Here is a 17,086-nt window from a genome sequence, read left to right on the forward strand (position 1 = left end):
GATCACCTGATCCAGCAAGCCACCTAACTCAGCGCTTCTCAAAGCGATTCCACGAGGAACAGTTTCACAGCAAGGACCAGGTAAGTCAGGAATGGCCTTTGAAGTGGACAGGTCTCTCCATCACAGGAATGTTGTCAAGCCTTTATCAGACACATGAGCACTGTCAACCCCCGAGGGTACCATGAAGTGCTCTCCAATCCAGAACATTTGTCCAAAACCAAGACTGAGATAAGTGTTTCCAGGAAAACCCTTAGGAAAAGGCACTTCACACTCTGAGACTCCTGTTCCCAGGCAACAGGAAGCCAGAAGCACTGGGCCCAGAATGGCCACTGTGCCAGCTTGGCAGGGTGGACACAGCTAACACACCCAGTGGGCTTGTACTAGTGGAGCCCAGAACACAGCACAGTCCCCTCACAAGCCCGTGTTCCCTGGTGCTGGCTGACAGCGGCCCGAAAACAGCGCTCTGCCTGGGCCGCAGTCCTGCCCAGGAGTCAGGGTCCTGAGTAAGCGGCCTGGTCTGAAGGCTACGGAGAATGCAGGTGAGGAGAGGTCAGAGGGAACAATCTGCAGAGGAATCCAAAACCAGTTCAAGACAGAGCATCCCACCTGCAGCAGGTGGCACGGCAGGACCCAGGTGGAGGCCATGGCCGGGATGGAAGGTGGGAACTCCAGGAAGAGTGGAGGGGCAGGGGGAATGCGAGGCTGAGTCTGGCAGAATGCTCTGAGCGTCTGCTTTTCACAACGGGCCTCTAGATCTGGGCCTGGAGAAGGCGCTCTGGAGGCTTCTGGGACCACGATCATGCCGAAAGAAGGCTGTTAATTATCACAGAACGCTGTTTGCCTGCTTCTTGCAACATCTGTGCACTGTTTTACTTGCTGTTATATAAATCAATATTTTTCACTTAAATAAATTAAGCATTGTATGCACTATGTCCATAAAAGGAGGCCCATTCATACACACTGAGAGGCTGTCCCCTGTGCTGTTTAAAGGCACAGACTCCGGAGCAGACCGCCCAGTCTGGATGCGATGGCTACCTGGTGCTCCGACTCTGTTTCCCCAGCTGTTGCATGAGAATAATCGCAGCTACTACCTGGCAGGGGCAATGTGAGGCTACCGATGGATATACGACACATGCACTTGCATGGGAACAACAACGGAAACCTCTTGAGCAGCAAAACCTGCAGGGAGCTGAATTCATTGGTGGGAAGCTCTCGCCTGGCCTGAGGTGGCACTCCTGAGAGCCCTTCTGCCCCTTCGTGTAAATACTCACATCTTTCACCGCGCAGGTAAAACTGTGTTTAATTATGAGGACCTGCCTAAGAAGTCACAGGGGCCGGGGGGGTGTTACACAGGGTGCATTCTGTCTCCCTTCTGAAACCTGCAGGGTTCTGAATTTTGAAACACACCTGACCTCTAGGGCTTTGAATAAGAGACTGTAGACTTCGATGATATAGATACATAGCGTCTCTGTGTATAAATGTATAAAATTGTTTCAAAGGACGTACTATGATATTAGTATTAAGTTGGAAATTAGAATTATATGATGATCTTTATTTTCCTATGTAATTTATTCCATATTCCTGAAATTTTTATGTTGGGCATGGACAAAGCTTGTAACCGGAGGGAAAAAGAAATCCTCCCTCTTACCCACGCTCCACCCACCCACACGGATGGATCTCATTCCTCAGACAGCCCCACAGCACCGACTGGCAGTGAGGCACATTGATCGAATGCGAAACCTCGCAATGACGGGTTACCATTCTGCCAAAAGATGAGGTTTTTAAAATGCATGATATAATCCAGAGCACCAGGGGCTACCAGCTAACCACTCAGTATACCCAAAACCTCCACATTTTTTAGTGTTTCAAAGAACTTGAGAAATAATCTGCTAACAATCTCAATCCAGCCTGCACATTTCCAGCTATTCCCTTTGGAGAGGGGAAGAAGAAAACAGAACTAAAAACTTCTCACCCCGAGCCACAATACCCTGCAGTCAGAAACTGCACACAGGAAATGCTATGCAGCTGGAGAAATCGTTGCTTTGCCTCAGCGGCTCTGAAGCCACATCTGCCCTCTAACTGCTGGAGGAGGCGCAGGCCCGTGCAAGCCCCGGCACTGTGCCCGTCCGGGAGAGAGCAGGGGCCCGCGGCACGGGGGGTCCTGGCTGGACCACGACCCTTTGGGCACCTCCTATGGTTTTAAGAGAGGTTTCACGTATATTTTCTAAAACTACAGCCACACTGGGGCTGGCTCTCGGTTTCAGTGGCTTCCCTCTGCCCCCTAAGAAGCTATTTCAATCCACCGGCTGCTCCTTTCCGGCCACATTTTGTGGTCTGGAAATTAAATGGAGGCAGTGCTCAGCTGACACCTCGGGGTTGTGGCCGGCATCACAGGCCACAGTGGCCCGGCACGGGGAACGGCAACACCAGCAATGACGTTCCTGCTTTCCTTGAAATGGTTCAAAAAATAAAGATCGAACATAATTCCTGTACTGTATATTTACTCAAAAGAATAATGCAAAATATTTGGAAATAGCTAACACTCTACCATATCCTTTCTTTTCCTTCTTTTCCATTTTTTTTAAAGACAGGGAAGTTGCAATATAAAGAAAGCCTTTATCATTAATCTTTATCATTAATATATGAACCACGAAAGGGCATCCAAAGTGATAAAACAGGGGAAAAGGGATAAAAAAGGGAAAAAGGCACCGAGACAAGAAACAGCCTCTGCTTCAGTGAAACAAATAACCTGTTACCTGTCTGGAGCTGGCATTAACTAGGAAGGCATCTTTAACTGGAAGATGAGTTTAGAGAGATTAGTAAGTCAACTAAAGGAATGTAATACTTGTTAAAAATGCTAGGATCTACCAGCATACACCATGAACTGGACCTATGACAGGCACTTCACAAAAAAGCCCATGCACTTAAAACCTTGCCACAGACACGCAGCCAACAGTGTCCCAGAAATAGGTCACGACCGTGTTTCCCTGGCTTCTCACCACTAGGGGGCAGCATTCCCCAGCCACACTCGGGACGCACGGGTTCACCTCGGGAGAAAACAGCCGGTCACGCCACTTCTGGGCAACACTGACCAGGGGAAAAGCGCGTGAGAGTACAGGTCAGTGGTCTGAGGGAACAGCAGAGAGTGTGATTTGGGGTTTTGTTCTGTACATTTGGTTTACCTTGAAATTTTCACATAACAATAGCTACATTAGTCATGGTTTTCCCTACATTCTCTCCCTGACCGTCCCCCCCAACTGCAGAAGTAGTACAGAGAGGTCCCTTGTACCCATCAACCAGCTCCTCCCAACATATGCTGGCCCGCTCACGCTCTCCCTCTCACCTTACCAAAACCTAGAAATCGACACTGGCACGAGAAGGCTGGCACAGACCTCGCCTGCACGTCAGCAGCGTCTGCGTGCACACGCTTCTGCACGTCCTTGTGTCCAGTGCTGTGGCGCTGCGCCGTGTGTGCGGGTTAGCGCGGCCACAGCCCAGACGGAACCCGCTACCCACGCAGAGACTCCCGGGGACGCTCCCGCAGAGTCTCGCGCTCCTGCCAATCACTGCTTGGTTCTGCAGCTCTGTAAACTTGGATGACCTAGACTTTAATCAGACAAATACACAAATGGCTTGGTGATCTTGTTTTATGAAACTTCTTGTTTTCACTCTAAGGTGTCAAATGCTACATTGGTAGAAAGGACATGGAGTAAAAGACAAAAGACCTTCTTATATTTACTTACGAGACGAGACCCTGCATAAGCAAGTCCCTGGGTCCCCACCAGGCAGGTGTCCCAGGTGTGGCTCTCCCAATAGGGAGGGACCAGACAGCAGTGGGTGGGGCTGAGGGTGGAGGGCCAGGGTGGGGACCTTTCAAATCTCTAACTTGTCCCAGACAGGGAAGGTGCATATGGCAGCCCCAAGTGAGACCTAATGGAATACAAAATTTGTTTACCATGTATGATTTCCCATATTTGAAAAAAAATGCAGAAAGTACACTAGTAAGACAAACCCCCCAGTACCAAAAGATGGGGGGAATGTAAAAGAGGAATTGCAATTTTCTCTTTGTAGCCTGAGTTTTCCCCCTCAGGCATGTGTTCTTGTTATAAAAAGAAAACACATAAGTAAAGCCCCTGCAGTGGCTACTAACACCCCAACAATCCACTGCGTGTGACTCAAGGGCAGTTTACACACTTGCTCATGTGGGTGACAGGATTTTCCTCGAGGAAGCAGAGGGTAAGCAGAGAAGGCACTTTTTCTCGTTCAGCCAGTGAGGAAATTCATGCTTCTGAGTCTGGCAACACTAACCCACTCAGCGGCTGGGCTGCCACTATGCCCGGGGCCAGCAGCAGTTCTCAGGGGCGGGGGGAGAGGGCGCCTTTAGACCCTGGAGGTTCGCAAGGTCAGAGCATTTTCACAACAACAGGAGGTTTTCTCTGCTCCCCCCACCCACTGTTTTGACTTTGGCACTGACAACTCAAAAAGTAACGGAGGTGAATCAGCTGATGCCTCAGTGTGGCACACGCACTGTCCCAAACTGTAGCCCTCGATTCTCCAGGATCCCGCTCTTACAGAACATAAGAAAAGGTGAGTTTTATTGATCAATGCCCTTGATGAAACCCTAAGAATTACTGATGCTACTCCATATTAACCCTTAAGTATGTCTTTTCACCACTGTTTGACGGAATGGAAAGTATGCATAGGGTACATCCAAGGAGAACCAAAGTGTGGCTAACGTTTTATGAGATCTTTTGAGTTGCAGGCTGAACTGACTGGGGCTTTAGTTTCCGAATGGAGCACCGCTGTTGGCTCTTTTCCAGAAAGAATGGCTGACAAACTGGGGTGCCGAGAGCCAGATATTTGGCAAACATTTTCTCCGAGATGAATAAAGTGAGCCTGTCGTGCAAGGTGAACAAGGGACAGTAACTGCTGCTAATATTAAAAGTGGAGCTTTTAGAGAAAAGGTAAAATTTTGGAGAACTTGTATCTTGACCGCTTCCTGATGCTTTGAGTTCATTGGTACGTGATTTCAGGTGCATATTGCTACCAACTTTTAAAAAACTACTACTTGTCAATTTTTGATGTAGCATCAAAGAACACTGATAATTACCAGAAAAGGCCATTAAGGTACTTCTCTCCTCCTAACATTCAGACCTGTGTGAGGCTCTGTTTTGTTTCTGTTTGTCTATTTCAACCAAAGCAACAGACTGCCACAAAATGAATTACTAGATTTAAAATGTTTGAGTTTTAACTTCTAATGGAGTACACACGGATAGAAACAGTCCGCATAAACAAAAACTCTTTGGTGTCCTCAAGAATTTTTAAGACTGGGGTCCAGAAAGTTCCAAAACTACTGGCTAACGCACATAACACTCGCCCCTCCCAACAGGCTGCGACTCGCTGATGAGGACAGTGAAGGGAAGCAGGAAAGCGAGCACCCGGTGGGCTAAACAGGAACTTGAGGACCACCCACCGGCACGGGTCCCGGTCATGCCGGGCAGGCCCCTAGCATCCCCTGGGTCTACAAAGGCAAGGCTATTATGCTACCATTTGGGGGGCTGGGGTGGGGAGCACTACCGAGATGGCGATGAACTGATCTGTAGTCGGGAAGATGAGCTCAAGTCCAAATTCCACTACCGCCCAGGCATGTTATTTCTGTGGAGACGCGGTGCATTTATCCATAAAACGGGACACGACTCTCCACACCTGCCTTTGCCCTGGGAGCTGCCACAGAGATCAACTGAGAAGGTGTGAGTAACAATAAACGCTGTGTTTGTGAGGCAAACTCCACGTGCTGGGTTCGGTGCTCAACAATCAGTTCTAGGGTCTCAGTGAAGTCCCGCCACTACCAAGACAAGGAGGCTGTTACTCCTTTTTCCAGACAAGGAAACCCGGCATGACAGAAGTCAGACAACCTGCTTACGGCCACAGGGCCAGCGAGTGGGGAGCTGGGGCCCCAGGTCTGACTGACACCCAAACCTACATTCCTCCCTCCACCTACCTGTCCCAGGCTGTCTCATCGTACAAAACAAGGTGAAAGTTTACGAGGTAAAGCACCTTTGTACAAAAACCGTTTTCGAGGATGTAAAAGAGATGGGCAGTAACAAAAGAAGGGACTTGAACCCTGACTTGGCACATGGACTCAGAGTCACTCGCTTTGTGGTCTGGAGACACCGTCAGTTTAAAGGTAGAAGCTGGTTAATGACAGCCGGCGCAGCCCCCTCTGAGGGTCACGCCAACATCTCCGCAGCTCCTAGGGGCTTTCACAGGACACCCCACTGGGTCATCACCCCGTCCGCAGCCATTGAAAGCACAGAAGAAGCATCTAAATGGTGACTGAGAGAGCCACCCACCATCGCTTCGGGGGTCCGAATCTGCCAGGACCACCCCTTCGGAAACCCCAGAACACCAGAGGCTTGCCAAACCGGCTGTTTGTGAGTAACACAAATAATTCAGGGTTTCCCTAGTCGGAGCTGGTCAGAACAGAAAGCCGGACCTGGCCCCCAAATCTACCTTTCATGTTCCTCCGTAAAGGCAATGTTTTAGTATAAACTATTAAAATACTCGTTATAAACAGTATCTTAATTAGAAAATGGAACACAACAAACATTCGGTATTTGCTAGTTGAATTGAAGATACGTTAGGAAGTCTAAGAAACATGAGTGTTTCTTTTTTAAAAAAATAAATCTTGGGGGGGTGGGCTGGGATGGGAGCGGGGGATGGAAAACCGTACTTGAACAATAATTAAATTTAAAAAATAGATCTAATTTAGGGAGAAAAAAAAATAAACAAACCCTACCTTCTAAATTTCAACTGTATACACTATTGCTTAACATTTCCAGCCTTCACTAGACTAAGTGAACGAAATGTTAGGGAATCTTCTGAGAAGTACTGGTTCCCATGGGGGTGTTCTGGAGCTTCAGCAAGGTGGGGTGCTCCCCCAAATCCTCAGCCTGGCCCTGTAGGTGCTGCAAGCTGACCCAGAAGCCCCTCCTGCCCTGGGGGGCCTGGCGGCTTCTGCACCCCTTTGCCCAAGGCGTGGCCCCATCAATCTGCCTGTGTCTTCTTCCCCTTCCTGGCGACACAGCAGGAGGGAAGCAGCGGACTGACTGCCCTTGGGTCATACAAACCCCTGGGACTGGCTTTTCGCCCCATCAGAACAGCCTTCCCTTCGTAACCCACGTTTGTGAAAACTGATTCTTTCTCCTGCCCCTCGAAAAAGGGCTGCCACCACTGTCCTCACAGGAAAGTGCTGGTTTTTGTATTTTTAATTAAATGAACTGGCTCTTCTGGCAATTTCCTTTAGATCTTTCTTAGTTTTACTCCTTGAAAGAGAGCTGATTTGAAAGAAGGTGCTTGCAGCTTGTGTATGTTTGGGGGACTCGCTCTATCAGCTCTTCCAGTTGGGGAGACACCCCCCTCCCCAGAGGGAGGTGACAGGGGCAGTTCGGCGTCAGGTGGTCCAGACAGTGGACGCAGAGACGGTGTCTGGTCCACATCTACTTACTGACAGCGTGCCCGGACGAGTTACATAATCTCACTGTGCCTCAGTTTCACTGCAGGGCCGTCGTGAGTTGTTAAATGGAAAATTCCTGAACCTGGCTCATGCACGAGGTGTGACAGTGTTCAGTAAACATCAGTCGTTTTGTAGGGCGGTGAGCAAACGTATCGCTTGATAAGCGAATGCAGATGATGGCTGACCTTTGAGCGCACACACACACACACACACACACACAGTGTAGAGGGGCCCACGGAGCAGGGAGGCATGCAGATGGATCGGTTCAGGAAATGTGGGAGTGATGACTCTTGACTTAAGCCAAGCACATCTGGTCTCCTGGAAACCACAGGTTAGCAAGACATCCCTGTGAAAACAGTGACCTCGGCGAAAACAGAGCTTCCTCCTGGAGCAAGCCTTTCACCAGATATTACCAAGTGCACGGGCAGAGTTTGGTTTCACTTCCTTTCTTCCCACCAAACCACCCTCAGAGCAATGCCCCAGCAAAGAGGCAAGTGAAGCCCAAAGAAGGAGAAATGAGAGGGCCTCTTATGAATAAAGGACAGTTAAATACAGTAATATAAGATTTACGGAAATACCATGGGTTCATCAAAAAAGCCCAAAGTATAGAAACACGTATGTGTTAAGGCAGGGGACTCCAACCAATCTCCAGGATGCAGACTGGTACTGGCCCAGGGCTGTCAGGAACCCGGCCTCACAGTAGGAGGTGACCTGGAATGTGATGTGCTTGAATCACCCCCAAACCACCCACACCCCACCCCCCTTAGCCCCATTCACAGAGGAACTGTCTTCCACTAAACCAGTCCCTGGTGCCAAAAAGTTTGGGGACCACTGTGCTAAGGCCAAAATGATCCTTTCTACAGTTTTTGAAAAATAAGACATATTTCTATGTTCAACCTTTACTTCCTTTAAGACTGTCATTGAGTAAGACTAAGTCAATGGCGTAAACTGCTTATGAGAATTAAACTGTCAGGAAGACAGACGCATATACACATGTATTTATCCAGCATGATAAGAAAAAATATTCTGGTTGCTCAAATATTCGGGTTAATACACACAGAAAGTCTTCATCTGTCCAAAAGGCTGTACTCCTCTGGAAGCTAGCCATCTGTACTGCACAGATTGGTGGTAAGACTCTCGCCTGAGTGTGCGAAGCCCATCTGATGTCTGAGCACCTGAGCCAGGCCAAGGCATCCTGACTGCGAGTTCTGGGTCCTTGATGGAGGCCAAGGTGCAAGGGCGAGAGGCTGGGGGAGAGCAAGAGAAGGAAACAGCTCCTCTTCTTCAGGAAAGGCCAAGGAAAGTATGGCAGCATTTTCCTGGGGGTACCTTTCAGCCTCCCTGTGCTTCTCTTTCAGGATGTAGGAGAAATGAGATTTGATTCAATGAGTTCACAAAAACAGACTTTTCTCAGGGTGGACATCGTGAGGCTGGGGGAGGGTGATGGGCACAACCTGGGGTGCCCAAACCATGCTGTCTGGCAAAAGGGTCCTCTGCCCCCAACTTTATGTCCGCCTCCTAGGGTAGCACCTCCATGTCCCCGATTTTTAGGGATGCTTCTTGTCATCTACTCCTGAGACCCCAAATTCCCTGAATCTCAAAATCTTTTTCTTGGTAGTGGGTTAAAAGGATGTGAGAGTTGGGAGAGATTAATTCTCTGTACATCAGGGACCAAAATGCACGGTCCCCTCCACACAAGTGAGACGGAACACGGGTGGCCGACACAGAACCATCATCACCGAACCCAGTAAAGGGTGCAGCTGCTAGAAGCTGTCTAGAACAGGAACAGAATGATGCAGAAAGCGGAAAAGAAGTCAGGCTAACCTGTGTTTCCAAGACGCGATACTGGGCCGCACGCACAAATTCTAGGAGCTTCGCCACGGCACGCTTTTTTCATGAGACTCCATGCCCAGGACAAAAAAGCTTTTTGGCTGTGGTTTTAAAAAATCGCTTATGAAACAAACGGCTTACCAGATTTTTCAGCAGTGTGGACAGTTCCTTTGTCAGAGTAGAAAATTTGACAAAAGCAGTGCCAAGATCTGGGTTGTCTCGACTTAAAAAATTACTGCCAAACTTATCCAGAACTTGTGCGTAGTTTTCTTCATTTTGAATATGATCTAAAAAAGAAAAAGAAAGAGGAGTCTGAGCTATTAGGTGCCACAATACCGAGTTACTGGGAACCTCAATGGATCATTAGAAATTCTCACGAGGAACGTGAAGAGGATCAGTCATCCGTTATTTACTGGACGTGTCCGGAAGGGGGTTAGCAGGGCGCTGAGTGTTCTCCACTGAAGGGGGTTCCCCTCTCTCCGTCACAGCATTTAGCTCACTCACGTCCCAATTAATCCACGGGCTCCCGAGGGTTGAGGAGTCAAATAATCATCCCATTTTCAAGCAATTAAGAAACTATGGTAATGGGGAAATGAGGAGAAAATTCTCCTTAGAATCTAATCATCCCTGCAGTGCAAGAGAGAGCTCATGTGTTCTAACATGTTTCTTTTCCTGCAACTAATGTTGATTTCCTTTAACGTTTTCTGAGCCCCGAGGCCTGAGCAGTAGCATTCACCTGCTTTCTCATATGCCGCTTCTCAAAGTGCACAGGCGCTGACCAGCCCGTCCATGTTCGGGCTTGGTTTCACCACCCGAGAGCTCTACGACCTTAGTTTCTCAACTTCCATGGACATCTACTGTCCAGTCGGGCACAGTGATGCAGAGGGGAGGGGGTTGGGGGGCTGGGTGGAAAAGGTCAGACATAGACACAGATAACAGCAGGGTGATTTCCAGTGGGAAAGGGGGGTGGGGGAGGTAGGAGAGGGTAAAGGGGAGATAAACGGTGACGGAAGGAGACGTGACACGGAGTGGCAAACACACAATACAACATACAGGTGATATATTAGGGAATTGTACACCTGAAACCTATGTAGTTTTATTAGCCTATGCCACCACTATAAATTCAATAAAAAAAGAAAAAATACATACAAAAACCTCCCAATAGTGAATGCTCCATAAAAACTTCTACTTCCTTGAAACACTAGGTTTTTAAAAACTGAATTTATTGGTTAACAACATTATCTAGGTTTCAGGTGTATAATGCTAAATACATCACCTGTATATTGCACTGTGTGCCCACCACCCCAAATCAAGTCACCCTCTGTCACCGTAAATTGACCCTCTCTAGCCTCTTCTCCCTCTCCCCACCCCCGCAGCTGCTGGGAACCTTCACTCTGCTGGCCGTGTCTGAGAGTCTGTGAAAGCTTCCTTCAGCCGGCTTGCGGGGGCCCCACTGCCTTCACCGTCCCACCGCATGGCTGCCCCTCTCCGCTGTCTGGGCTGGTCCTCCCTCGCCCTGACCTCCTCAGGTGGCAGAGCCGGGGCCTTGGTCTTCAGGCCTTTATTCTTCTCTAACAATGCTCACTCTCTCGGGGTCTCACCCAGTCGAATGGTTTTAAATAACTTCTATCAGCTGACAACTCGCCACCCAAGTTACATCGCCAGCACAGACCCCACTCACGAAATACAGACTCACACACCAAGTGCCCAGGCAACGGGCCTGCTAGGATGCCCAGGGCTGCAGCCAATGTTAACATGCTGAACTCCAGCCCTGCTGGGCAGTCCCGCCCTCTGTTCTCTGCAGTTCCTTAGGTCTCCGTTAAGGGCAAATGCCACACATTGTTGCAGCTGCTCAGGCTGAAACCCATCAGGTCAGACTTGATTTTCCTCTTTCTCATATCTCAGCTGCAACCCACTGGCAAATCCTGTTGCCTCTATGTTTCAAATGTATCTAAAATCTGACAGCGTCTCACCATCCCCATGGCTATCTACCTCATCTGGTATCCCCTCTCTCCTCAGCCACTGCAGAAGCTTCCCCCAGGAGCCGCTGCATTCCAGTTCTTGCTCCCCTACCGTCTATTTCCCACTCTGCCCCCACTGTGATCCTGCTAAGCTGTGCATCAGGTCTTGTGACTCTATGCAGACAAGACACTCATCACGAACAGCCAGGTTCCTGATCTTTGCAGGACTATGGACAGGAGCACAGAACATCCCCACCTCCTTGAAGCAATAAGGCAAGGGAGAGACCTGCACAGAGCCAAGGAAATATGAAGGAGGTGATGGGTAGCACTTTGACATGGAAGCATTTTAGATGCCTGTGTTCAATTCTCCATTTCTCTTTTCCCGTCATGGAGTCCAGGGAAGCATGAACTTGTACGACGTTCCCACGGGAGATGTATATGTTTACTGAGTGGATAAAGGAGCAAATGTGTACCTAACAAAACCCTATCCTCTAACGCCTATCTTTGGAGGCTTAATTCAATACCTTTTTCTTTATAAAGCCTTGCCTTAGTTGCCAAGGATCTTTCCTTGCCCGTAATTCTCTATACCACTTCTGCAACCTTTTCTGCCACATTGGATCGTGTTTGTGTGAGTGAAGATCTGTCCCGGCCACCAGGCCACGAGGCAGAGACTGCCTCCAGCTCACCCGTGTCCCCACACCACAAACGCCCGTCACCGCACACTTTTCCGGGGGCTAGGCTCATGAAGCAAGGGCTCAAGTCAGTCTCGCTTGCCTTGGATTGGTTGATTTCCTTTTCGGGAATTTAAGAGGCATTCTCTTAGGAAAGCTCCGAAGCTGTTCCATAGTAGAGATGAAATTTTAACGTTTCACTCTCACAGCCTCAATAGCTGTGTGGGCGCAGTGGGCACCCGAGGAACAGAATCCGGCCTGCGCTGCCTGTCCCCATGCAGCAAGGGAAAGAGCAGTCCCGGGAAACGCAGCGAGGCCCAGCAGCCTCCTCCTAATCATCGCCACATTAAAAATTCACAATGCCTGCAGTGGGTGTCAGCATTTCGGGCTGAGATGTTTAAAAAGATAAGGTGCATCTCTGGTTACTGCCCACGTTCACTCAGAGAAGCAGCCCAGAAAGACACAAAGGAAAGGCCACATCAGCTGGACAGACAGGATGCACATGTCTGATCTCCCTCGGAAGCTGCTGCTGCCCCCGACGCCTTCTGCCTGCGGCCAGAGGGCCTCACTCAATGCTGAGACTCTCCCCACCCACCCGACAGCAGCCTCTGCTTTCCGCGGCCAGCAACAAAAGCCCTCAGCTGCCCGAATTCCCACTGCTCGCTGAAAAAGGTCTCGGTGATAAAGCATAAGCATCAGGCTTTTGGTTTGTTTGCTCGAAATGGTAAAATATTTCAAATGATGTAAAAATCTTTAGATTAACAGAATACTCATGCACCCACAACCAATTCAGAAGGAAAGTATTCTGGGATGTTTCCTGTCTCCTCCGCCCAGTCCCTCCACCCAATCCAAACTGCTCCCTCCCTCCCTGGACTCAGCCATGACCCTGAATTTGGGGTTTCATGCAGGGTGAAAAAGAATTACGGGAAGCTCTCAGTCTGTCATGGGTGACAGACCTGGCTAAGGCAGAGAAAGGCCACAGGAAGGGGCCTTGGCATTTGATGGGAAGCTTCTCTGACCCAAATGCCTTTCGCAGGACCACAGCTAACCTTCATTAGACCTCTCTCTGCAAGGGAAGGATTATGCTTCTTGGGCGGATGGAACACAAAGTGTGATCTGAGAGGCAGAGGGTGAGCCTGGATCGGAAGTATAGAACAAAACAGAACAAAACAGTATCATTTCACCAACCAAACCAGAAAAGGTTGGTCATAGGTCCTGTGTGTTTTGCTAATTCCACAACTGAATAACCATACAGTCACTATATACATCTATGTGCGTGTGTTTGTGCATTAACCATATACATATACATACATGCATATTCCTAGTACAGACACACATTTGGAAATATGAGCTAGTTAGTGAACTGTTATCTTAGAATAGTGCCAGGCGTGGGGCATGAATTGCCACCCTCTCAAATATCAGACATTATTACCTCTACACCCAAGATCAGTTATATATATAATACAGAGAGATTTGATATCAAAAGGCATGCAACTTATGTCTCGTACTTTAAGCATTTTCTTTACACACTGCGTTGTAAATCTGAGATGGACAACCCGCTGGGAGGTGACGCAAACACACACATGCCTTTGTACACAGGGAAGGGTTCACCACACGGGTTTTCAACAGGCAGCCAGGGAGAGGGCAAGGACCCACGATTCCGGTGGAGGAAGAGGGAACGCAGGGGCAGAGGGGCGGGGCGGGGTGGGCAGACTACAGAGGACAGTAAGCACTTTGAGTGGAATGTAAATTCAGGGGGTTAAGAGAAAAATAAAGGCTCTGGTGCGGTGGAGGGTGGGAAGCCCTGTCACAGCCACGGGCATGACTGAAGGAGAGGGACAGATGAGGCAGGAAATGGCCCACTCAGCTTGGGACATTTCGGAGAGCAGGAAAATCTTTGCTTCAAAACCCTCAGCGCATCCAACTGCTGGGGGACTTCTGGGAGGCCGCTAAAGTGGGCGCTGGGGGAGAGAGCGGCTGAGGATAGAGACTGGGTAGAAAAACGGGTAAATGAGAAATCTGATCCATCCACCGCGGAGATCATGCTTTTCAAATATTTGAATGGAATTTCTGGCATTCGTGGTATTGTTGCAGAAGGTAAGAGTATTCTAAGGGCTAGGTGACTCCTTTCAGCTCCGAAAAAAGAACAAAACAGTATTATTTCACCAACCAAACCAGAAAAGGCCACTCCTTCAGGAATTCAACGGCTGGCATGTCTTTGGAAGGATGACTACCAGGTACTAGTCATACGGCATGCTCCACGCAGGTCGACGGGGCCTGACGTCCCAGCGTGTGACCCCACGGCAGCACCCCAGCAGCGCTTCGCTCTTTCCGTAATAACAGTGACAACGGCCAGGGTGTCGAGTGTCTAGCACACGCTGGCCACTGCATGCAGCACTTTACAAGGCAGCACGTGACAGACCTTCCTCCACTCACTCTTATCCAAAGTTGGGTGGTAAAGTACTGTTATCATCCTCGTTGTGTGGGTGCAAACGCAGGCCCACAAACGGGGGAACCGAACCTTCAGCCTCCGACCTCGGAGCCGAGGCCCTCCCCATACCCTAAAGTGGACTGTCACTTACCTGGCGTAGAGCTTAGTCCAGCGCCTCCCCTTGGTAAACCCCCTGGCCCCTGCCATGAAATGAATATAATGAAGGCATTCACCTCACAGAGGTGTTGTGGAGATTAGGTAAGACACTGCAAGGCACACCACGAGCTCTGTGAGTGTGTGTGAAGATGTTCCCAGCCTGCCCAGCCGGGGCCACTGCAGCCACCCACCAGAAACGACCAGCGGGCAGGGGCCCCAACCATGCTCTGAAGTCCCCAGCAGCACTCGGTCCACAGTCCTCAGGGCTGGCAGTAATGCGTGCCCGGTGAGACACGAAGATTCGGGACCCTCCACAAACACCTTATCTCCTCTTCCAACTGGGCCCGCCTCAGGGTTTTCAGAACCGCAGCCACCACTACGAGGGCCTTTCTCCAAGGTGTCTGCCTCGCTGTCACCCGGGTTAGACCTCACAGAACTGGGGGACAGCTGGCCAACCCCACCCTTGATTCCCTGTCACCGTAATTATGACTGCCATTTATTAAACACTGCCTGTGTGGTGGGATCCCTCACCGAGAAGACCCTACAACTCCCTCAAGGCAGTTGTTTTGTAGATGAGAAAGTGAAACTCAATGGGGAATTCAGGTTAGAATTTAGTTTCAATTGATTCCAAATCCCATTGTTTTCTACTGTCTTTTTCAAGGTCAAATGTAAGTGTAACCTCCCAGGCCAGCTTGTCATTCACTCTCCCTGGCCTTTTGCAATGCCCACTTCCCAGTGGGCACTTCCTATACACCTAATTTGTCATTGTATGTACAGTTCCCAGCGTTGGGCTGGGGACACGGTCAGTGCTAGTAAAATGCTCACGGCACACAGTGAGGTCTCTTAGAACAAGTCTTTTTCCTTCCTTCAAAAAATACTCAGTATTGGCCCTGTGCCAGGCATGTAAAATACAATGAGCTATAACTGCAATAGTAAAGCCATGTACTACGAGTCATAAATTACAGTGCTGGCCTTGAGGGGGAAGTGATAAATTCTTTTATACTATCCTATACACACTTTGTAGTACTAGTCACTTTTAAAATTTTAATTCCATTTGTCCTTTAAATTACAAGATAATTCATACACTAAAATTATTTCCCTTCCCCTTCTCCAATCCCATCTTGAAATAAGCAAAGGTAATAATCCTGTGTATCAGCAAAACTTTCTGTACACTTAAACACACACATACACACAAACACACAAATAAAAGTTTTCTCTGCTTTTATCACTTAAGAAATAGGATATTATTACAAGACTCTATGACTTGCTTTTTTAACCTAGTAAATAAAAAATCAAGAATTTCAGTACAATTAAATCTGGTTAATCATTTTAACTGTGACTAGAGTCCATAATAAACTCTACCACAATTCATATAACTCTCCACCGCCTGAGAGACTTCCAGGTTTTGCCACAGAAAACAAGGCTGTAATAAATAGTTCACACACAAGGTCTTACATGTGGGTACTTCATCTCTGAAAAGATACAGGCACACAAGCAGAGTTGCTGAGGGAGAGGACGTACGTGCACTTAGTGTTTTTGTCAATGTCGCCACGCCCCTTTCCAAAGAGGCTGGCTGTGGCCATCGTGCCCCCAATGGCAACAACACAAACACAGGGGCCTATTTCTTTACCATGTCATCAGCACCCAGATGTCGCACTTTAAAAATCCTTGCCCCCTGGAGGTGAAACTCTGACTGTAGTCCCACTGAGCAGCCTTTTGCATTTGATCGTCTGTTCATGTCTCCTTTTCTGCCCGTCCACGCTTTCCACTGCCGCCCGTCTCTTCCTGTCACTCTGAGTGCCTTGCACAGGGATGACATTCTCGTCATATATGGGGCAAATATTCTTCCCCCACCTGTCTTTCAACTTCATTTAATTTTGCCATGTAGAACTTTTGAAACTTCTTGTCGTTACCACAAATATACCAATCTTTACTCAAAAGACTTTTGGGTTTCCCGCCCTGCTTATGTCCCTGAGACTTCTAATGTTTAATATTTAAAAAAATAAACATGCAAGCCTTCAATCCAATGCAATGTATTTGTTTATACAACAGGAGGCAGGGTCCTGACATTAAAGTATGTTCCTAAACCTTCTAAGATTTAGTTTTATTCTTTTTAATATTAAATACTTAATTGACCAGCAATGGATTTATCTGTAAGGCATGGGGAGAGTTCTACAATAGCTTGATTTCCTTTCCTCTGTATGAAAAGTATACTGCGTATTGAACATGGCCTGTTAGAGGTGTCCGTCCGTCTAGTGTCCGGTAGATAAACACATAGATAAACCATGACAAAACCATCATGGCAAAACTTAAACAGGGCAGGTGAGGATTCAGGAGACAATACTGAGCAGCACTTGAAGAACAAACTGCTGGTTAGCAAGTAAACCCAGGGTAAGGTGCAGTCCAGGTAAGAGGTAACAGCAGACCCTGTTACCCAAGTGTCTGCCTGTGGGCAGAGGTGCAGAGAGACTAAGCCAAGGTCTCTCCAGAGCTCGCGGTCTTTGACCTAGAACCAGGCAGA

The 17,086-nt window shown here is 48.5% G+C and overlaps 1 protein-coding gene across 3 annotated transcripts in view; it reads right to left on the reverse strand.

Moving 5' to 3' along the window:
- The window catches only part of ASAP1 (ArfGAP with SH3 domain, ankyrin repeat and PH domain 1), a 274,738-nt gene that overhangs the window by 86,341 nt on the left and 171,311 nt on the right, over positions 1 to 17,086 (reverse strand). For all 3 annotated transcript variants that reach the window (XM_037048557.1, XM_037048556.1, XM_037048559.1), the window contains one exon: positions 9,488 to 9,633. In XM_037048557.1, the coding sequence (XP_036904452.1) occupies positions 9,488 to 9,633 (146 nt within the window). The remainder of the gene's footprint in view (positions 1 to 9,487; positions 9,634 to 17,086) is intronic.

This window comes from Sturnira hondurensis, unplaced genomic scaffold, assembly GCF_014824575.4.
Source record: "Sturnira hondurensis isolate 20B ecotype Veracruz unplaced genomic scaffold, ASM1482457v3 Scaffold0006413, whole genome shotgun sequence".
Lineage (NCBI taxonomy): Eukaryota > Metazoa > Chordata > Mammalia > Chiroptera > Phyllostomidae > Sturnira > Sturnira hondurensis.